Source organism: Aspergillus heteromorphus (assembly GCF_003184545.1).
Source record: "Aspergillus heteromorphus CBS 117.55 chromosome Unknown BO70scaffold_1, whole genome shotgun sequence".
NCBI classification, from domain to species: domain Eukaryota; kingdom Fungi; phylum Ascomycota; class Eurotiomycetes; order Eurotiales; family Aspergillaceae; genus Aspergillus; species Aspergillus heteromorphus.
Window position 1 is genome coordinate 1,644,354 of NW_020290406.1, and position 20,849 is coordinate 1,665,202.

The 20,849-nt window shown below is 54.5% G+C and overlaps 9 protein-coding genes across 9 annotated transcripts; 4 read left to right on the plus strand and 5 right to left on the minus strand.

Annotated features, from left to right (window-relative positions):
- Positions 1–901: 901 nt before the first annotated feature.
- BO70DRAFT_12434 (uncharacterized protein) lies at positions 902–1,469 on the plus strand. Its single transcript, XM_025537978.1, has one exon. It carries the CDS (start codon positions 1,144–1,146, stop codon positions 1,435–1,437), a length of 294 nt encoding a protein of 97 aa, XP_025404236.1. The 5' UTR covers positions 902–1,143; the 3' UTR covers positions 1,438–1,469.
- A 19-nt stretch (positions 1,470–1,488) lies between these two features.
- Positions 1,489–4,489, minus strand: BO70DRAFT_357633 (putative serine/threonine protein kinase (Prp4)). Its single transcript, XM_025542080.1, has 3 exons — positions 3,396–4,489; positions 3,132–3,337; positions 1,489–3,054 (listed from the first exon to the last, which is right to left on the minus strand). The coding sequence occupies exons 1-3, from the start codon at positions 4,190–4,192 to the stop codon at positions 1,583–1,585; spliced, it is 2,475 nt and encodes an 824-aa protein (XP_025404237.1). The 5' UTR covers positions 4,193–4,489; the 3' UTR covers positions 1,489–1,582.
- A 303-nt stretch (positions 4,490–4,792) lies between these two features.
- BO70DRAFT_391902 (translation machinery-associated protein 7) lies at positions 4,793–5,143 on the plus strand (the record flags this gene model as incomplete). The annotated part of the gene is made up of 3 exons (XM_025546247.1): positions 4,793–4,814; positions 4,892–4,981; positions 5,049–5,143. 3 exons carry the CDS (start codon positions 4,793–4,795, stop codon positions 5,141–5,143), a joined length of 207 nt encoding a protein of 68 aa, XP_025404238.1.
- Positions 5,144–5,413: 270 nt separating this feature from the next.
- BO70DRAFT_12480 (uncharacterized protein) lies at positions 5,414–7,758 on the minus strand. The gene is made up of 3 exons (XM_025537983.1): positions 7,659–7,758; positions 7,333–7,569; positions 5,414–7,232 (listed from the first exon to the last, which is right to left on the minus strand). The coding sequence occupies exons 2-3, from the start codon at positions 7,491–7,493 to the stop codon at positions 5,684–5,686; spliced, it is 1,710 nt and encodes a 569-aa protein (XP_025404239.1). The 5' UTR covers positions 7,494–7,569; positions 7,659–7,758; the 3' UTR covers positions 5,414–5,683.
- Positions 7,759–8,779: 1,021 nt separating this feature from the next.
- BO70DRAFT_391904 (cytochrome b5-like heme/steroid binding domain-containing protein) lies at positions 8,780–9,524 on the plus strand (the record flags this gene model as incomplete). The annotated part of the gene is made up of 4 exons (XM_025546248.1): positions 8,780–8,792; positions 8,862–8,889; positions 9,005–9,242; positions 9,303–9,524. 4 exons carry the CDS (start codon positions 8,780–8,782, stop codon positions 9,522–9,524), a joined length of 501 nt encoding a protein of 166 aa, XP_025404240.1.
- A 292-nt stretch (positions 9,525–9,816) lies between these two features.
- On the minus strand, positions 9,817–11,909 carry ish1 (double-strand break repair enhancer MSC1; the record flags this gene model as incomplete). The annotated part of the gene is made up of 5 exons (XM_025540026.1): positions 9,817–10,575; positions 10,634–11,425; positions 11,483–11,630; positions 11,693–11,743; positions 11,825–11,909. The coding sequence occupies 5 exons, from the start codon at positions 11,907–11,909 to the stop codon at positions 10,101–10,103; spliced, it is 1,551 nt and encodes a 516-aa protein (XP_025404241.1). The 3' UTR covers positions 9,817–10,100.
- Positions 11,910–12,626: 717 nt separating this feature from the next.
- BO70DRAFT_357639 (PQ-loop repeat-containing protein) lies at positions 12,627–14,180 on the plus strand. The gene is made up of 3 exons (XM_025542081.1): positions 12,627–12,994; positions 13,059–13,316; positions 13,395–14,180. Exons 1-3 carry the CDS (start codon positions 12,927–12,929, stop codon positions 13,963–13,965), a joined length of 897 nt encoding a protein of 298 aa, XP_025404242.1. The 5' UTR covers positions 12,627–12,926; the 3' UTR covers positions 13,966–14,180.
- Positions 14,181–14,657: 477 nt separating this feature from the next.
- BO70DRAFT_391907 (nuclear transport factor 2 family protein) lies at positions 14,658–15,657 on the minus strand (the record flags this gene model as incomplete). The annotated part of the gene is made up of 6 exons (XM_025546249.1): positions 14,658–14,768; positions 14,886–14,984; positions 15,062–15,133; positions 15,211–15,275; positions 15,455–15,472; positions 15,651–15,657. 6 exons carry the CDS (start codon positions 15,655–15,657, stop codon positions 14,658–14,660), a joined length of 372 nt encoding a protein of 123 aa, XP_025404243.1.
- Positions 15,658–16,019: 362 nt separating this feature from the next.
- On the minus strand, positions 16,020–20,135 carry BO70DRAFT_348867 (uncharacterized protein; the record flags this gene model as incomplete). Its single annotated transcript, XM_025541633.1, has 6 exons — positions 16,020–18,594; positions 18,702–18,709; positions 19,030–19,076; positions 19,390–19,416; positions 19,457–19,864; positions 19,973–20,135. 6 exons carry the CDS (start codon positions 20,133–20,135, stop codon positions 16,020–16,022), a joined length of 3,228 nt encoding a protein of 1,075 aa, XP_025404244.1.
- Positions 20,136–20,849: the final 714 nt, after the last annotated feature.

Below are 20,849 nucleotides of genomic sequence, written 5' to 3' on the forward strand. Positions count from 1 at the left end.
AGTGAAATAGAGCAGTAAATCCCGAAAATCTCCCAATGATCCCCCCCCCGAAGATCCCCAATAATTAAACTCTACCAGTACTATCAGTACTAACTACCAGCACACATTACATCATCTCAACAAGAACTACCTACCTACCTACCTACCGTACCTAAGTGGGTGTAGCTAGATAAACACAAGAGTATATACTCCGTACAGGATAAGTGCAACAGATACTCGAAACAATTAAACACTCAAAAAGAACAATTAATTAACCTGTAGGTAGGTAGGTAGATAGGTAGGTAGTATGACTCTCTACAAAGGATTAGCCTGGGCGGGGTTATGACAGATCAAGCGCCGAGCCGACGAAGAAGAAGAAGAAAAGAAGAAAAGAAAAAAAGAATGGATGGGTGTCGATCCCGGGGATTAATTGTTTGCCTTGGGAGCCTGAATGCTGACTACCTATCTATCTATCTATCTATCTATCTATCTATCTATCGCCCACATAGAATTCGACCTATTATCTGGGTACGGAGTTGATATCCACCAAAATACAAGTAATTGCTGTTGGACTGGGGGCGAATCTGCTCATCATCATCATCATCATCATCATCATTATGGAAACGGTCACATCACAGGTCTCCACCATGTACCATGTACAATGATGAAAACGAATTGACAAATAATAATGCAGACATAGTTACTAACTAGTTAGTGTAGGGCTGGCTGGCTGACTGGCCTGGCCGGGCTATGCCGATAAACTGAGCCAGCCTGAACCAGAACCAGAAGAACCAAACCGCTCCTCGGAACAAAAAGAAGCGACATCATACCTACCTACCCAGGCTTGTGAAGATCTTCTAGAAATTACCATTTTCTACTGCTAGCTAGCTATTGCTACCGTATCTACTGGAGAAAAGGAACGAACCACGGCCCCCTTCGGATTCCCGGATCCGGGCAGCACCGGATCCAATCCGATCCGATCTAAAGTACATATGTATAGTATATAGTATCTATCTCTCTGTCAGGTGAAAGTAAATTCATTGCCTCCCGGCGATCTCTTTCCATTGATTGCCGGACTCCGTATGGAATATGGAATGCGAATGGATTATTCGAGGTATATTCTATGGGCCAGCGTGATCATTATCGCTGGGTGGAAAGGAATGAATGAAGGAAGGAAGGCGTTTTGTGCCCCGGTTTTGCCACTCCCGTGCCCCCAACCCAAGGCACTATCATTCAATTCCCTCTTTGTTACATTTTTTTTTTCACAGGTTTTTTTTGTTTTTTTTTGTTGGTCCCGGGAGAGACCGTGACCTGATGGAGTCATCCTGTCATACACTCGCGTCTTCAGTGGCGATTTGGATCCTTCCTCACCTCACCTCACCTTTCATAGATTGGGTTGGGTGGCTGTGGCGGCTGGGGTGGCGACGGCGAACCCCGATTCATATTGTGAGATGGTGATATCTGGTATTCATTCATTGTGGTATAGCTGGTAAGGGCGGGGGGGGGGGGGGGGAATTGCCGTGCTACTATGACATAATATGTACAACAACAGGGCCGAAAAAAAAATGAAGAAAAAGGGATGGAAGGATGGATGAGATATTACTTACGCCTTGGGACGGGAAGCCAGGAAGGGATGCTTCAACGCCTCGGCGGGCGTGCAGCGTTTCTCCGGGTTCAGGCTCAGGCAGCGGTCCAACAGATCCACAAACGAAGCCAGCTCCCTTGCCTCACTGTCCGTCATGCCTCGTGTTTCCTTGCCGCCCATCAGCCGCGTCTTCAGATCCCGCTTCGGCTTCTTGAAGTCCAGCACCCGCGTGACCGGCCGGCCGGTGATCTTGTCCTCCTCCAGGCTGAGGAAGTTCAGCATGTCATCGAAGTGCATATGCGTCAGCGATCCCCGCCGCAGGAGCTTCGGCGGGTATTTGCCCCGGCACTCCATGATCGATCGTAGCATGCCGTTGTTGTTGCGACCCGTAAACAGTATCTTGCCCGTGTACAGCTCAAACAGCGTGCACCCGATGGACCACACGTCGATCGCGTGGTCGTACGGGATCCCCAGCACGATCTCCGGCGCCCGGTAGAACCGACTGACGAGATACGGCGTGATCTCGTTCTCCGTCGCCGGAGACGCCGACCCCAGGTCGCACACCTTGAGGATGTTGCGTTGCTCGTTGACCAGCAGGTTGTCCGGCTTCAGGTCCGCATGGAGGATGTTGCATTTCCGCATCAGGCTGAGCCCCAGGAAGATCTGCTGAGCGTAGGCCCGGATCGCCCGCAGGTTCAGGCCGACGTCGCGGCCGAATTTCTTCAGCACCTCGCGCAGGTTCATGCTGAGGTTCTCAAACACCATGCACAGGTGCCCCTTGTGGTCGAAGTGTCGCTCAAACTTGATGACGTGCTTCTTGTCCTCCGGATCGGCTTCGTGGAGTTGCTCCAAGATGCCAATCTCCTTCATACCCGCCTTCTTCATCGTGTCGTTCTGGCGGATGATCTTGATCGCAACCAACCCGCCCGTCTTGGAGTCTGTGGCGCGCACCACCGATGAAAACATGCCCTTCCCGAGGTTCTGCTGCACGTGGTATCGCCCGTTAATCAACTCACCAAGCCGGACATTGTAGTACCCTTCCGGGTCATCCCAGTTGTCCATCATGCTGATGTCAAGCTCCTTCGCCTGGGGGACAGCCGACCTGGCCGAAGCGTGCGTCGGGTGTGCTGTCTCCTGCGTCTCTTCAGCGAACATGTCATCGTCGTCGTCGGCAAACATATCATATGGATCCGTCGCCTTGGGCGGGGCTGCCGGTTGGACAGCGTCGGGGAGCAGAACATCCTGCTTCGTGGTCTGCGTCTCATCGTAAGATGCCGCGGAGACCTCATTCGAACCGCCCGAGCCGTGCTTCTCCCTCTCCGCCTTCATGTCCAAGGTGGGATCATAGTCGGCTGCAGAAGGTTCGTCTTTGTCCACACCGTTCATCGGTGTGTCATTCATTAAATCAGAATCCTGTGCAACCTTAAAGTCGGGGAATGACTCCCCTGGACTATCTACAGGTGTCTGAGGAGCTGAGACCGGCGCTGCATCTGGGACAATGTCACTGTTAGCTACCAGAACTGTAATGCGCAATTCCTGTGTGTTTTCATACGGACAAGATGCTCACCTGACATAGTGGATACAGCTGCATCTGCGCCGGGGGTAGACGAATCCCTGCTACTAGCGGTGTGAAGCGCTTGGACGCGCAATGGGGTGGCTTGGCCTCGGTACTTCGCGCGGATGGCTTCACGTCGTTTACGACGAGCCTCTAATTCAGCTGCCTCGTCGACGGGTGGTTGTTCCACCGGTGTCTCGGCTACTGGTTCATTCACACTGAAGCGCAGTTAGCATCTGTAAAGAATTGAAAGAGCGGTAAGAGAGAGAGGCATACCTATCAAGACGGGGATTAGAGGCTTCAGAAGCGTGCTGCACCTGAGGTTTCTGAGTTTCAGCATCTTGTTTAACACGTGGAGCGACGACTAGAGTATTCCCTCGCTCGCTCACTGACTGTTCAATAGAAGGCCTCCGCCTGCGATTCCGCGAGGCGGCGCTCTCATCTTTCTGAGCCTCCCACTCATCCCCCGAATACTGCTTGGGCTTGCGGACTTCGCGATACGGCGAGCGGCTCCGGGTGCGAGCGCGTTTCTCCCTGCGGCGATCGGAGTCGTCACTGTACCGGAGGCCATCGCCGTAGTGCTCCTCGCGATCATAGTCGTAGTAGGGCCGTCTGTTGGGCTGGCCTCCTCGCCCGGAGTAGCGGGTATTGTCATCGTATCGGGACGCGACGCGCCGGGGCGGTGGTGGTGGGTCGTGTCGGTATTGCCGGTCGTCATGGTCATAATTATATTCGCGGTCGCGGTCGCGGTCGCGTTCACGTTCACGGTCATAGTCATAGTCATCGTCCCGGCGACGCTTGTAGCCTCTGTCTCTGTGGTCGCGGTAGGGAGAGCGGGACCGCGTGCGGGATGTCGACCTGGTCCTTGTCCTCGATCTCGATCTCCGGTGGCGAGGCGATCTGCTCAACGAAGCTGGAGACCGGGGCGCGGATGAAGTACTAGCTCTGGTGGGACGGTCAACGCTGGTGCCATTAAGAGGAAGTTGCGACGTAGTTGCCTTCGTCTCTGAGCCTGATTCGATGATCTCACCCTCAGAAGGGGTCGATGGAGACCTCGACCTGCGTGATGCCATGGTTGCGCGATTCGGCTTGTTTTGCTATTTCCGGAGTCTTGAACGGGAGATACACGGCCGCTTCAGAGACAGAACAACAGATGCCCGGTTAGCAAGAACGGATTCCAGCGACGCGTGATGTGGGAGAGTGTATTGAGAAAGTCCAACCGGCTGAGATGCCACGGCTCGTGCCCGGATTATAGTCTCCCAAGGTACATGAGACGGCTCTTGTGGTTTCTGAGGGGGAGGGGAGGGGGTTTGTTCTCCCCGAGGCTCAAATACCAGGTACCAGGTACCAGGACCCTGAGAAGAATAGACCGAAGGGGGGGGGGGGGGGGTGTGTGACACGTGAACCAGGATAGTGAATGGGAGATGGAGGCGGATGGGCGATGAAGCGGATGAAGTGACGAGGAGGTGAGATGAGCTGGTGGCCGGGCGGTGAGCTGGGCCGCTGAGATTTCGCGCCTAACCCAGTCGGGCGTAGTGTCTCCGCGCGGGACAATCGCTGATAAGCAGCCGATTTTTGCGATGGTTTGTTTCTTCCCCTCCTCGACTCGACTTCCAGCGCCACTTCCACTCCCTCCCCCTCTAAACCCCTCACGTTTCATATCCAACTGCATCATGGGTGGTCAAAGCAGAGAAGGTCAGTTTTGATCTCGTTTATCCCTCGACCATCGTTTCTCGACCATGGATGGTCCGCTGACCCTCATCCCCATGCAGGTGGCAAGGTCAAGCCCCTCAAGCAGGCCAAGAAGGCCCAGAAGGATCTCGATGAGGACGAGCTTGCCTTCAAGGAGAAGCAGAGAGCTGGTACGCCCCCAGCGCTATCGCCTCGCTGTCGACGAGGTTACTAACCATCTCGATCTTGCACGTACAGATGCCAAGGCCAAGAAGGAGTTGATGGACAAGGCCAAGGGCAAGGGCCCCCTGAACACGGGCTCGCAGGGTATCAAGAAGTCGGGCAAGAAATAGTCGGACCACGGGATCTTTCGGAGCATACCTATCCCTCATGAAATACAACGAGCTACGACCCACGAGCGAGTGGAGGATTCGCATTGGCATTGAGCACTACTTCTTTGACTGAGCAACTACCTTCTTGATACATATTTCTCTCCAATGCGCCTCCTGTCTCCCCCAAAAACTTTTTCATAAATACAGTGGACGGAAGCGTGGGTGTCTTCCTCCCTGCAGCACTCCAGAATCATCCATATCATCAACCACCGGTATCAGCTTTAGGATTAATAGCCTCCCAACAAGCGGAAAGGGTATCACTGTGCACAGCACAGTCAGAGAGAAAGACAGACAGACGCCTTACCAGTATGACCAGAAAGAAAGAAGTAGACATGAACCGGCTGTATGCTGCGCAAGGGTATTTGCAACGCTGAAAAAACACGCCCCAACCAGCTATCCAGCGGCAGGACGTTTTGGCCAAGGATGATGCAAATAAACAAAACAACAATGAACGGACGGATGGAGGGATACCCAAATAAAGTTAAGAAGCAGCGCTGACGTTCAACTGGTGACTCGCTTGACCCATAGGCTGGAGCCTCCGTAGCCACCAATGTCGTCGCGCTTCTTCCAGGCCCTGAACAGCTTGAGGCCAATTTCGTGCTCTTCTCTCTTGATCTCAGCCAGCTCTGTTTCGAGACTGGCAACCGTCCGCTTGACCTCGTCCTTGGCAGCCATGTCGTAAGCAATGGAGCTCGGTTGGATCGCCTGAGTCAGCTCATAGATAATCGTATTGATGTTCGTCTTGCGGCGCGCAAGCGTGTCCTTGCGTGCCTCCAGCGCATCGATGCGACCTTGGATCTGCTGCTCTGGCGTGACTTGATCGGGCTCCTTGGGAGCCTCGGCATCTCCCAGGGCCTGAGACGGAGTGGGCTTCCGCGTGGGCTTTTTCCCCGGAGCAATCGCGCTGGGCACCGGACGCTTCCGAGACATGATCGATGCAAAATTGTCGGTGGACTGGGACGCACCGTCCAAGCTAACGCGCGCACTTCCTATGGAGCTGCCCGTCTCTGTAGGCTCGTACGTGGTTGCACTGAAGCGACTCGCGGGCTCTTCGGCCAACTCATCCGTGGTCAGCCTCAAGTCCACCAATGAGGACTCCCAATCAGGCTCCGGAAGGTCAACACGAGGTGGTGCAATGCTGCTGATGCTGGGGGTCGGAGCGCGTTCCTCGGATGTTCGTGTTCGATAATGCTCTTTGCCAAAAGCCGGTTTGTCCTTCTCCGGCCCCTTCGACTTGGGCTCACCCGCCGTGATGGTGGTTACGACGGTCGGAACAACCGCGTGCGGAACGAAATCGGGGGTCGGGCTATCTGTTCGGTGGTCTCTCAATCGGTCATTGCTTCTGGACATGTGAACCCGTGCCAACGGCTTAGCTCCCGGCTTTTCTTGGATAGGAGTCACTATTGGAGACCGCCCGCTAGCTCCTTTCCAGGGCTCGCGCAAAGCGGGCGAGAACGTATTGTCGACCCTCGATGGCCGTGTGCGTGGTTCCGATGGTTTCTTTTGCTTGCCCCAGCCAAAGATATTCGAACCTTGGGTCGATGGGGGGTTTGCCGAGATCTCGGTGCGGAAAGAAACCCCTCCAGGGGCTAAGTGGCCGCCAGATGACGGGCTGCCCGAAAAGTCGTCCCACCCGGTCGCATGGCCTCTCGAGATTGGCTTGGGTGTCTGTAGACGGTCTGCCTGCGAACCGGCACGTTTGCGCACCGGCAAATGGCTGGCAAACTTGCTGTTCTCCTTGTTCTCCATGTCCGCGCTTAGATCCTCCCTGGGTTCGTCCTCTATCGGTGAAACGCGGGAGCTCCCGCGACTGAGGGGCGGGTGGCTGAAGGAAATGGGGGAGTCGGGAGGCGAAATGCCCACACTTTCGGGTCGGTCGAGGTCGTGACTGAGACTGAGGGAGGCCGGATCCTGGGGCGCGTTATGTGTCAGGCTGACGGAGCGCTGGTGAAGCGGATCACCAGTCGGGATGTCCAGGGCATGGGAGGAGGAAACGGCTCGACGACTCGAGTCCGGGCGTTGCGCAGGAAGGAGCGAGTCCGCAGGGTTGCTGGAATGGGTTAGGGAGGCCAATTATACTTTGCGAGAAGGTTGCAATCGAGGAGTACTATCTATTACCAGATCCACTGGGGGGTGTGGTCAGTACTTACCGTGCGATAGCCGGTTGGGCTCGGGAATGTTTTTCGCTATTTATGCCGCCAGGAGCGGAAGACAGAGAGCGATAGACCTCATCATCCAAGCTCTTGTCGATCAGCGTGGGCGTGCCGATGACCGGCTTTCGCGATCGATGAAAGGAGATTTTCCCCCACATGCTTTTTGTGGGTACAAAAGATGTGTGTACTGCGTAGTAGTAGATAGTATCTAGGGTGCACGGCGTGAGGTGGGTGCTGGAGAGTCCAAGTATAAGTAATCCATCAACCCCGCGAGGCTAGACTTGCGTCGACCGGCCTGGTATGTGGCCAATTCCAGCACATACCTTCTTCAAGTTCAAGGTGTTCTAGAAAGGAATGGATTGCTTGTCGATGATCAACATAGAAAAAAGTAAATTGGTGCAAGTGGGGTTTCATGCAGCAGACATGCCCGCACGCTGTTTAAATAAGGAAAAGAAAAGAAAAGAAAAGAAAGAGAAAGAGAAAGAGAAGATCAATCAAGCGCAGCTAGATCATGAAATATGGTGATGGAGGGAAAACCCGAGTGATAATGCAGGTGGAAGTTGAAGGGAGGAAGACCGATTCAAAGCAGCGCTGGTAAGGATGATAGATAGAAAGAAGGACAATGAAAGAACGCGGCGCGCGGGATGGAGAAGAAGGAGAGGAAGTGAGAGAGAGAGAGAGAGAGAGAGAGAGAGAGAGAGAGAGAGAGAGAGAGAGAGAGAGAGAGAGAAGTCAGTGAACAGCAGAAGGATAAAGAACAAAGAATCCAGAACACAGCCAACCAGGGAGTGCCCCTCCTCGCAGCGACGGATGCAAACAAACCGGTTTGTCTGCTTTGGAGGCGGAGAGGAGAGAAAGAGAGAAGAAAGTGGACTTTGGAGAAGGAGGAGACAGCGGATAGGATAGTTAATAATAATAATAACCAGGGGAGCAAGTGACAGGCTGGGGTCTGTTTCAGAATGATTCGGTTGGTCGATGTCGGTCCTTCATTCTAATTGCAACCGAGTCCATGGTCGAGAGCTGTCGGAGCCCATCTTCAAGGCAGGTCTGAATTATCGATCTTGTCTCACACGAGCAAGTTGCATGATTACTACGGAGGATGTCGGAGGAGCGGAGGAGCCTGATGCAACATGCCTGTCTAGCACTCCAGCCAGACACACTTCTTTCTGTCTTTATCCTCCGACTACTCCGAATGTCAACAATGCCTGACCCATGCCTGACCCGCCAGGCATTCACAGCATCACGTGCAGATAGATACCAGACATGGTACGGTACCGTATCGGCCCCGTCTCCGCACCGAATCCCCACCACGTGATTGGCCGCGGTCTTCAACGTCGTCATAATCGCGATTCCGGGCCTTGTCATCATCTTAATTCATCCATCAACTTCCACTCAACCAAACACACACACCCCCCCCTCTCTCTCCAGACGCCCATCAGCTATCATGTCATCCCCAGGTACGCATTCACCCCACCGAACCCCCCTTTAAATAGCTGAGCAAACTAACCACCCACCCCCCCACACAGAACAAGCGGTCCCGCCGCCCGCCGAAGTGTCAGTCACTCCGTCTCACCTATCTCTTACCTGCTCAACACATAAACCTATCCAAGAGAAGCAAAGCAAAGCAAAGCAAAGCAAAGCACGCCCACTAACCCTGCCCCCACCACAGCATGACAATCGCCTCCCCAATCAACCTAATCCTGCTCTCTCTCTTCGTGGTCCTGGTCTACTACCAGCTCCGTCCGAAGGCCCCCGTCTCCCTCCCCAAGGGCCCTCCCCCGGTGATCTTCCGCACCTTCACCCCGACCACCCTCCTCCCGTACAACGGCACCGACGACCAGCCCGTCTACCTGGCTGTGCGCGGCCGGGTCTTCGATGTCACCCCGGGGAGGAATTTCTATGGACCGGTATGTCTCTTCCCTCATTGTATACACATACACCTCATCTAACCTACGGTCCTATTCCAGGGCGGACCGTACGAGAACTTCGCCGGCCGGGACGCATCGCGCGGTCTGGCCTGCCAGAGCTTCGACGAGGAGATGCTCACCCAGGATCTGAAGGGTCCGTTGGATGACCTGAAGGATCTGGATGGCGAGCAGCTGGAGAATCTGCAGTCGTGGGAGGAGCGCTTCTCGGAGAAGTATCTGGTCGTGGGGAAGTTGGTCGCTGAGGGTGAGGAGGAGGCTTAAGTTGGGATTATGCTTTTTTCTATTTTTTTTTTGCCTGTGTGGTTGGTTGATTGGATGGTCAGCGACCGGAGAGGATGATGATGCGGAGTGGGATCGGTTTTGAGGGGTGAGGATACCTACTAGTGACGGGGGTGTATTTCTTAGCAATGACCGTTCTAAAAGCGTTCGCGGGTGATGTCCGGGCAAGGGACAGCACTCGGTTGGTGAATATGATATTTCGGGTTTTCAAGATCGCTGTAGTAGGTGGTTCGAGTATAACGGGTTATCTATACCTTGACGGATTGACTTAGTTGCGGAGTAGTGAACGCAATTTAATTAACTTAAGCAGTAACCGGGCGTGAGACCTATCAGAACCACTAAGACATTCGATTCGTCAAAGCTAAAACCCAGATCCAGCCTCGCAACTTTTCCTACCCTTCCCTTCCATACCATATTAAAGATCGGAAAGCATAGACCATGTCATCAAACTGCGACGCAGCTATTATGTGATATCATAAAGTCGTTTCGTTTCTCACCCACAAAACGCCCAAACCCACCCCGAAAACCTGAGCATGAAACAAGTCCAATATCATTCATTTACAATTCGACCCGCAAGCTCTCCGCCGCCTCGGACCCCTTGGCCTTCGCCTTCTCGGCGGCTTCCTGGCCCTGAGCTCGGCCGCTCGACGCGCCGATCTTGAGCTGGTTCAGGACCCACTGGCTGACCTCCTGGAACTTCGCATAGATGGCTCCCTGGGGGCTCGAGGTGCCGTACCGGAAGTACTGCGAGTTGCGACGCGCCGCGGCCCGGAGTTCGTTGATGCTGGAGCCCTGGTAAACCGGGATGCCATAGGAGTCAAGGTACGACTTGAGGTCCGAATGGGTCCAGGTGTCGAAGATGGAATCCTTGGCCGTGTCGGTGGCTTGCGCCATGTATGACGTAGCTGATGCCAGATTCGCCCCTCCGGTCTTGGAGGCCTTAGCGTAGCTGTCCTGAGCGTGCTTTACCAGCTCGTCCCGGGTGATGTCAGTGCGGTGGGACGCCTTGGCGTTCATCGACGACAGATATTTCCTGGTAGTATCACGTTAGACAACAACGGTCAACACGCCAAAATCGGTGGGTTCCTTACTTCAGGTGCTCGGTATCCCAGGTATCAAAGGTCCATGCACTCCAGCCGGTGGCCGCCTTGTGGCTGTGGAGTCTGACCTTGGCGAGGAGCTCATCGCGCTTGTTGCTCTGCGGCACAGGAACACCCCGCGCATCGAGGAACGCCTTGAGGCGCGAGTCAGACCAGCTCTCGATCACGCCATCAAAAGATTCCTGAGCCTTGAGTTGTGCGTTGTCGGTGGCCTGGGCAAACTCGTTGCCAGCCTTAGAGGTGGCGGCACCAATAAACTCGGTCGCGGTGGAAGAGAGCGTTTCGGAAACGACGGATGCCTGGCTGACGAGAGATGCGCGATGCTTCCTTGCCAGAGCGACGAGTTCGTTGCGGCGGGATCCCTGCGGCACCTTGACGCCGTGTTCATCGAGGAACTTCTTCAAGTCTGAATCAGACCAAGCGTTGAATAGAGCTTCACTCAAGGTAGCCTGCGCGGCCTCCGCAGAGGCGGAAGCGGAGGCAGCGATGCTCTTCGCATGCAGACTAGCCAAACGAGCATTACGACGCACTGACGCGATAAGCTTGTCGCGGGTGCTAGGCTGAGGAACCGGCCAGCCACGCTCATCCAGCCATTCCTTCATGTCAGACTCAGTCCATTGCTCATAGACCCAGTTACCGGGGTAAGAGACGGCCTCTCCAAGCTTCCTCGCGATACTCTCGTAGTTCTCACGAGCAGTCTTCAGGAGAACATCACGTTTGCGGGGCTGGGGAGCAGGGACGCCATGGCGGTCAAGGAAGGCCTTCAACTGAGAGTCGGACCAGCTATTCGACATGGTTAGCTTGTTCGCATGCGACTACCCGTAGGCCTTAAGCACTCACGTATCAAAGAGCCATTCCTTAGCATTATGCCAGTGGTCAGTAGATTGTTCTGCGGCATGTCCCAAAGGCTTCTGCACTTTGGATTCCCAATTGGACTTGACGAGGGTTTCCAGATCCTTGCGATCGGCAGGTGATGGGTATGGGATGTCTGTACAAATAATTGTCAACGTCGTTCAACGCGAGAATACCGTCATTGTAAGGGAGTCGTACCATGATCGGATAGCCAGCGTTCTAATTCAGTTTCGTGCCACTTATTGTAAACTAAAAGAGACGCGTTAGCGAGGAGTGCCTCTCCATGAAGATTGGGATATATCAAGGACAAGTGAAGCAATGGAGACATACCAGCTTTACTGAACCAGTTGGACGCGCCAACCGCTTCAGCAGTTGCAAGCCCGAAGACCAGCCAGAAAGCCAGATGCAGCTTCATGATGGGGTTTCGTAGAGCCTATATCGGGAGTTCGATGGGGTACTTCTGGTGCCGTTGTTAGCTCTTCTAGCTCTAGATCCCGCGTCGAGCGGCGTCAACAGGAAGCAGTCGCGACTCACAATCGTTGACTGTGGAAGGAGGTAAATCCGTAGGGGAAAGAAGAGAGCCAGAAGAACGACCCTTCTCGCGATGAAGATATTTATTGGTAGCAGTAGAGAATGGGCTGTAGTGAGAAACAAGGAGCGGCGGCGGGATGAGCGTCGAGTGACGTATTGGGGGGGGGGGAAGCTGTCGGTCGCCAGCTCTGGCGTCATCGATGATTGACGGCCCATGGTCTCCCATGGTCTTTCATCGCTGCGTTGGGCAAGGTTCCCTGCGAGACAAATGGTCGACAGCCAGTCCTTTGTTCCACCGCCCCGGGTGTGACCACGAAAGGTCGTTCGTCCATTCCATAGTAGTTGTAGTGGTTGTAGTAGTCAAAAGACTCCAAGTACAAAGTAGACTAAAAGATAGCCAGAAGCCCAAGGCTGCAAGGCACCACAACGACACATGATCAGCCGCTAACTGCCTTGGGGCGATCGGAGCCGCCATTCCCGATTGGGAAATGCGGAGACGGCCAACAACGCGATAAGGAGGCATCTCTTCTCCTCCTCATCATCATCATCGTTCTCCTCTTCGAGCAATCCAGCTGTGACAAGTCATCCCCCAATCCACCTGCCCCCCCCCCCCCCAGCACCCAATCAACGCGCCCGTGTGTTGGTATGAGAATGTTGTTTTAGAATCCAATAATTCGGTCCTCTGTCCGGCCTCTTCCGCCTTTCCCTTAACCGAATACACGTCCGGCCCCCTATGCCCCGGGCTTTAGAAGAAGTCCAGCTGTGCTCGACGACCCGGCTGCTGAAGAATTGAACTGTGCTTGTTTGTCTGTCTGGAACAGCGTCTCTGCCGTGGTGATAGAAGAAAGTCCTCGATATATACGCGCCCCTACTACCCCCCCTTCCCCTTCTCCTTCTCGACATGGATTCCTTGGACCTGCAATGCGAGCATCTAGTCTCGCCCGACTATAAGAACTTCGTTCTTTCGATGTATGTGATCTACATGCTTCCTGATCCCCTGTCCCTGCAACACCAGGGCTAACCTTAACAACAGCCTCATTGTGTTTGGGATCCTCCTTTCGTACCTCCCCCAGCATGTCCGCATCACAAGGATGAAGAGTTCCTTCGGGATCTCACCGTACTTCGTCCTGCTGGGGACAACGTCCGGCTCGTCCGCTCTGGCGAATGTAATCTCGCAACAACAAAGTCTCCAGGATATGGCATGTTGCAAGCATGTCGACGGCACAAGCTGTTTTGCCGGCGTGCTAGGGATACTTCAAGTCGGAACACAATGCCTCTGTTTCTTCATAATGTAGGTCATCTGCCCTGCCCTGCCCTGCCCTGCCATACTACAAAACGGAACGGAACTAAACCATTCTCCCCAAACCAGCCTTTTCCTCTTCGTGCTATTCTTCCCCCGAAACACCTCCCATCTCCCCAAGAACAGCCCGACATATCGAAGCGCCCTGATCGTGGCCGGTATCTGCATCATCCACGCGCTGGTCATGCTGATCACCACCCTCGCGGTCGGCTACACACGCGCATCGTCCCTCCAAGCATGGTCCAACTTCTGTGGCGTCCTGGCCGCCATCCTCGCTTCGATCCAATACTTCCCCCAGATCTACACCACCCTCCGACTGCGCTGCGTGGGAAGCCTAAGTATCCCGATGATGTGCATCCAGACGCCCGGCAGTCTCGTGTGGGCCGGCAGCCTAGCAGCCAGAATGGGTCTCGAGGGCTGGAGCACCTGGGGCGTCTTGATCGTGACTGCATTTCTACAAGGCACGCTCCTTGCCCTGGGCATCTTCTTTGAGTTCGTGGGCCCCACCAGAGGCCACAGCCATGATGAACACGACAAGGACGCAATCCCAGCCCCCCCTGCTGCTGAAGACAATGTCCGACAGGAGGAGTTTGATCAGGATCAACCCTCCGAAGAAACCCCGCTGCTCCGCGACCAGTGATGCCGCGACACTCGGGTTCCTGCCATTTTGATATTGCTAGATCGTCCCGACCCCCGTGCGGGTCGGACCGATAAGAGATGAATTGCATGCATTGCCTCTGCCTGCCTAAAAAGAAACCATCCTGCTGCGATTGTCCCTGTTCTCAGCGCCATGTATATCTAGATCATATATGGAGTAAGTACTAGCTGGCTAAACGGTGTATAGAGCGTATCAAGTGCAAGTGCTGCTGGCGCAGCTACTCTACTCAAGACAGACAGACAGACATCTAGACACTCCTACTTCTCGTAATTGTAGCCCCCCCCACCCAACCACCAAGAGTAAACAAGAAAAAGAAAAAAAAAAGTGGTATTTCTCTAAACCGAAAACATAACTAAAAACACACTCACAGAAGATTAAAATCAACTATGTTGGCGCAGCGCAGATGTATTGAGCAAAGGAAGCAAGCAAGCAGGAGGGAGAAGAAGAGTAAGAAGAAGCAGGATCCCACACCCACAGCAGCAGCAGGGTGTAAAAAAAAAAAAAAAAAAAAAAAAAAAAGGTCGAACGACAACAGCCAAACGGGGTGACCGCTCTTTAATTCATTATCTTCATTTCATGATCTGCCTACTATAGCATGCCACCGGGTCGAGCCTTGTCCATTCGTGCGTGCGTGCGTACGCCCCATTGGTCCATCATTCTGCGTGTTATCGCATTTAACCCATAATCAGACGGAAGATGTCGTTGTAGACGAAGTAGCTTCCAGAGCCATCGGGGCTAAGGGTGAAAGTCTGGGTGTAGTTCATGGGTCTGGCCTCCTCGTCGACCTGCAGAAAGAAAAGAGAGGTAGATAGATGTATTAGTCCCGATTTCTCCCGGAAAGCGCGGCGATAGACGTTATCTATCGTGTGGATGGGATGGAGAGAGATAGAGAGAGAGCATACCAGAAGAGCACCGGTGACCATGACGATGATGCTGCTGTTGACGGAGGGCTGGGCATCGAGAGTGGCGATCTCGTGGCGGACCTTCTGGAAGGAAAGGCCCTGCGTTGTGTCATATCTATTAGTGAAACAGGACGGGTGGCGCGGGGGAGGGGGAGGGGGAGGGGATAGATACTCACCAGCAGCTTCTCCATGATGGGCTGGACACCCATCATCGAGGAGGTCTCGAAAGTCAGCATGGACTCATTGCGCTGTGGGTTGTAAGGTATGCGTTAGTGATTGTGGTAGTGTTTGGTCGCCGGAGGCGGGGAGGGGAGGGTTGGCGTACGTAGAGACCAGCCAGGGTTTCACGGTTGGTGTCGAAGGTGTTGTAGTAGAACTGCACGAACTGCTCTGTGGGGGGGGACATGTGTTAGACTGATTGGATTTGGGATTTCAGGGTCGGCTGCCATTAGCCGTTAAGGGGGGGGGGGGGGTTGGATGCGACTGCGCATGAGGGCTATCCGTTCCCTTCCCCTCGTGGTACGGATCGGCGGGGAGGAAATCGAAGGATATGAAGTCTCATCACGTACGAGCAATGCTTTGGAAGTCTGGGAGAGAGCAAAGATCGTGTTAGCTTGGGTCGTGCCAATTGTAGGTGTAGGCTGGCCGTGTTTGCCGCAGAGGGAGGGAGGGGCCAAGAGCCTCATGGAGGGGCAGCAAAAACATCGCAAATGGGATGAACAGGGGGTCGCGTCAGTGGGAATAGGCGCGCAAGAGGGCACTTACCGGCCATTTTGACGGTGGTGGGGATTCCGAGACGGAGAAGAGGATATCGAGGGAAGATCAGGCAGCGGGGGTGGGATGAGCAGGAAAGGAAGAGTTGAGGTTGACATCAACATCAAAAGTATTTCCGTCGCGAGGGGAATTGTGGGGCTTCCGGGCGGTCGATTGGTGCCTTAAGGCTTAAGGCAGCCAGCCCAGCCGGGCGCCGCTAAGTGGGTGCCTGACTCTTCAGGGATGTGAAGCCTTGGGTTGATATAACTATTCGGAATTGGTAGATCCTAACTGTACGAACCTGGCATCAAACCAGACATCATTACTCGGATTACATAGCCAGATCATGCGCCGTCATCGCCTATCATCATCATTCATGCCTCACTCGGGGTCGGAGTCAGCAAACATGTCTTCTGCCTTGGGTCGTGGTTTGCGCGCTGACGCTTGGGACTCCGGCTGAACGGAGGGCTCGGTGGGTTTCTCAGGCTGCTCTTTCGGGTCGCCTTCTTCCTCGAAGGGCTCCTCATCCAGCAGATCGTCGTCCGGTTCTTCCAAGTCACTACTGTCCTCCATCGATTCCCCGTCGATATTGTCCATGAAGTCCCCATCGAAATTCCAAGCCTCCCCGGGGGCGAGAGGGGCAACAGGCTCTTGGTCAATGTCCATCCGATTCGGATCTGTTTCCGGGGCTCGACTGGGATCGAACTTTCCAGCATTTTCATCTTCGTCGACCGTCTTCCACCGGCTTTTGTTCTTGGAGAACGCACTGGCGGCTCGCTCGGCCTCGGCCTTCTCCCTCTCCTCCTGTAGCTCTTCTTCCGTGAGCGGTGGCTTCTCGAAGATCTGGAAGAAGTGTTCCTGGCTTGACTGCGGGAACACGCACCAGCCCTCCCACAGGTGCAGAAGGGTGCCAACGCTGCGTTTCCATTTCTCTGCCTTGAGCCGTCCCCACCCCAAGGTTTTTTCGAGCCTCCCGAGATGCTCGAACACTTGGTTCATCTTCAAGGAGGATTCGAACAGTTGCCGGTAACGCCACGCATGGCGCACGCCGCTCGTAGCAGATGAGGAGAGAATGTCAGATATCAGGTAAAGTCCAACCAACTTGGCGGAGGACGTATCTAAACTTTCTTTCGACAACTCAGTGGCGTCATTGGCGAGGTCTCCTGTTTGCTCGCGGCTTGTAAGTCCTCTTACCGCATCGCGGTCAGGATTGGCCCCGGTGTAGGCATATGGGTTGAGGATGTTCGACACAATCATTTCCACGGTTTCCTCGGCCCCTGCACCCGCGTGCTCGATCGCGAAAGCAGTGATCCGCGCGACGTCGCCTTTCCGTAACTTGGCATGTGTAGTTGGAAGTCGCGCAAGCAGGTGTGTCAACTTGGCTTTCTGCAAAGGATTCATGTAGCCCAGGCCTTCGTTATTGGCGCCTAGCCCATCGGCTGGCGGCGCTCCACCCGCGTGTCGCCTTTCATCCTCATAGTCGGACATCTCTTCGTCAGAGGAGTCGTAGTCTTGGTCCGTTACAAATTCATCCATGCGGGTAGTGTATTCAAACTTGATGTGCGCTTCAGGGGGCACCCAGTTCGCACCACCCTCGAAAAGGACCGACAAGCTCTGAGGGGCCCCTCGTCGAGCTGCCACAGGACGATTGTTGGTCAAGATTTCCCATAGTTTCCACCTGTAATACACCCCACTAGAACTTCTTGCATTCCATATCCATGCCCATTTTTCTTCTCTTTGGACCTCCGGTCTACTCATGAGTAGCGCCTCAAATTCTGGGCCGTGGTGCAAGAGATTTTCCAATGTCATATGTATGAGCTTCAGCTGCTTCAAGTCCGACGGCGCCTTCACCTCGACCTGCGTGGAAGGCCCGGTCCTCCCGTATGCTGGCCCATACGATGTCGGGGGCGCGAATCCTCCACGGTGCATCCCCGGGGGTGGGGCTCGATTCAAACGTCCGGGAATATCTGATGCAATAGGCTTGGCGCCGAAGGGCAGGGAGCTGGTCGTAGACAGGCCGATAGTTACCGGCATCGCCGAACTCATAGCGGCGGAAGAAAGGTGTCTCGAGATAGTAAGGTAGTAGCCCCATCCTAGATATCTATTCTGGAGAGCGCTGACGGCGCTATCAATGTCCGAAGCGGCTGATTCGTTTGCTAACGTCACAATGGCAGCCACTGATTTTCGGTCGCTTATAGATTGACCCGGAGGACGAAGGACCCTGACATTATCGACGCTCAACACCGACGGGATCAACGACTTGAGCACGGAGGGGGAGGTCCCGGGGGGCAGAGACGCCAGGTACAATGTAGGTTTAGCCGCAGCTCTTTCGGCCTCTTTCGCATCGCTAGTCGCCTCGCCCTCGTCGTCCGAAGCTCGGAAAGCCGATGCGGCGGCCGACGAAGCGGGCGCAATATTCTCAAATCCCGTCTTCCCTTGCGCGGTATCCCGGGGCCGGTGCAGTTGCTGGAATCCTTCGTGGGTGCGTTTCCGAGAAAGCGATGACGGGGGTCCCAGCGTGCCAGGGCCGCTCATGCGCGGGCCAGAGCTTGTGAAATGCCGTTTGCCAGGACCCCCCAAAGGCTGGTTCCTGGAAGGGGGAAGCCTGCTGAGCCTTCCGTCAACACCATGTCGGTCGGCGTGAGAGTCATCCTCGAATGATTTGACAAAGTCCTCGTAAACGGCGGCAGTCTCGGCTTGTTCTCGGGCACGTTTGGCTTCGGCTTCGGCTTTCTGGCGTTCAAAGAGCGACTTCTTGGGGATTGCAGACAGCTTCGCTGCTATTCCAGGGGATGGTTTGGGATTTGAATCGTCCGACATGGCGACCAAGCCCCAGTGGCGGCAGGTCTTTTGGCTGGGGAGTATGACGGAGGAGGGATTCTGTTTGGAACTTGGGTTCGGACTTCTTGGGGGGGAGCGGCGGAGGCGGAGATGGGCGGCGGCCTGAGGCAGGCAGCTTTCACTTACTAAGTACGGAGTCTCCGTTTAGTTAGTTACTTCTTGCCTGTCAACAAGAATCTCACTGCCCAACCACCTGAGCCGTGCTCCTCTTCTAAATCTTACCTCACTAGCTATTACTAACACAGGGACACTTATAGATCTGCTTCTTCTTTCAGAAAGAAAACTGCATCAACTTGATGAGAAATCCATCTTCGTCGCATCTATAGATCATATGCATCCGTCGAGCAAGCGTACCTACATGGGACAGTTAACAGAGGCATAGGCCTGGGAGCAACTTACCCATGGAGATATGTGGTGATGTGCTAGTGAGGAGCACTTCTCGCAAGGGTGGGGTTATCTTACAATACCATCCGCAGGAATTCTCCGACCCATCTTCGTGAGGACATGATGGGCATCGTATATACACGGACAGAACGACTCTTTTTCTTACCTTGCAGCCGAATTCGTACTTGTGTATCAGCATGTTCCAGTACGTGGCTAGATCATGCTGTCACTGTGATCAGCAAGAAGGTAAGGGGGAAGCGCCGTTTTCTGGATATGGTCGACGCTCGATGCAGCCAGGCCCGCTCTTTTGGACATCGCGCGCTGACCAGTGCTGAGCAGCGCGAATGACGACTCCATATAGGTCAGCAGGAACAGGCGCAGCAGGAGCAAAAACCCGGGAATCACCCGGAGGAGATGCTGCAATTCCACCCGGGCACCACGGGGTGGGGAGTCTGATGATGACCGGTGATTTGGTCAGCTTACAGGTTCAGACATGCACGCAACAGGGTCGACTGTGCGAACGTACCCTCATAAGCTGTGTGATGGACCGGGCCTGCAATGCCATCGCAGGGACCAGCTGCAGCTTCACACACCTCCATTGCCGATAACGACCACATTCTTCCCCTCCCACTGGACCCGGCTGTCCCACTTGGCCGTGTGCATGACGTCTCCCGCAAAGCACTTGAGGCCCGGCACGGAGAGCTCGCGAGGGTTGGTCAAGGCCCCGACGGCCGAGAGGAGAACCCGACAGGACCGCTTGAATTGCACGCCAGTCCGCAGGTCCTTCATCTGCACTTCCCACACCTTCATGGCTTCTTGCCATCGCGCGCCCTGCCACTCGACCTGTCCGACAAAGCGCCGCTTGACGTCAAATCTCGCCGCCACGTCTTCCATGTAGGCCAGAATCTCCTTCTGGGAGGGGAACCACTCGCTAAAGCCGGGGTTGGGTGCAAATGACAGGCTGTAAGCTGTCCCCGGGATATCAATGGCGCAACCTGGGTCTAGATGGCATGAGCAAGGGGTTATTGTCATTGTTTCTCAAACTTTTTCAACCCCCCCCCTCTAAAGGTGATCTTTGATAGCTGGGGGGGAACAAAATCATCACTTACATGTATTGGCTCTCCAGGTTCCACCCAGCCCATCCTGACGATCGTAGATACAGTAGTCCTGGAGTCCGAACTTGATTTGGAGCTGACAAGCGCTGACGAGCCCCGAGAAACCACCCCCGATGATGATGACCGAAAGGTCGGGATTGTGGTGGATATCAGACATGATGACTTGTAAGGCCCCTCTGTAGGTAGGTATGCTTATAACAGATTGTGGAGCAAAGTCTAGTAAACCTTCGATGATCGTCTTGAACTCACTCCTCTCCGTTGCATAGCGTCTTTTATAACTTGCATCTCTCTCTGCCTTACAGTCCTTGGCCCACTGCTTATTCCATCATCATGATGATGCTTATCGACAGGGAAAATATGTCTCTGCGACATCCGGGGTATACTTCGTCATATTGCATATACACCATTCCCCCCTCCCCCCCCCCCGGATTGGGCTATATACCTGGTACGATGTCATCCTTGTACCACCATCTATAGGGTTCCTTGCCGCATCACATGAATTTGGCGATCAATCCCAAGCGGTGAAGGGGCCTTGTTTATATATATATATGTGTGTGCTCTTCGCCGCCCTCACCTTCTGGCTGCCGCTCGCCGCCATCGCCGTGCAGATCACCCTCGTCTCGGCGTACTGTTGGGTCATCGTCGGTAGGGTCCTGGAGGCGCCCGGGCCAGGGGCTGATATCTAAGACTGATAGTTAGTTTAGGGGGTCAGTCAATGGGGAGGGAGGGGCTCCATCATTCTCCTGGTGATATACGGAGTACCCTTGGAACATAAGTATGCTTTTATACTCACCCCCCCCCCCGCGCTCCGGGACGCTGAATAAGTAGAAGCGGAAAGGGGAAAGTGACTTGATATCTGATACCAATCACT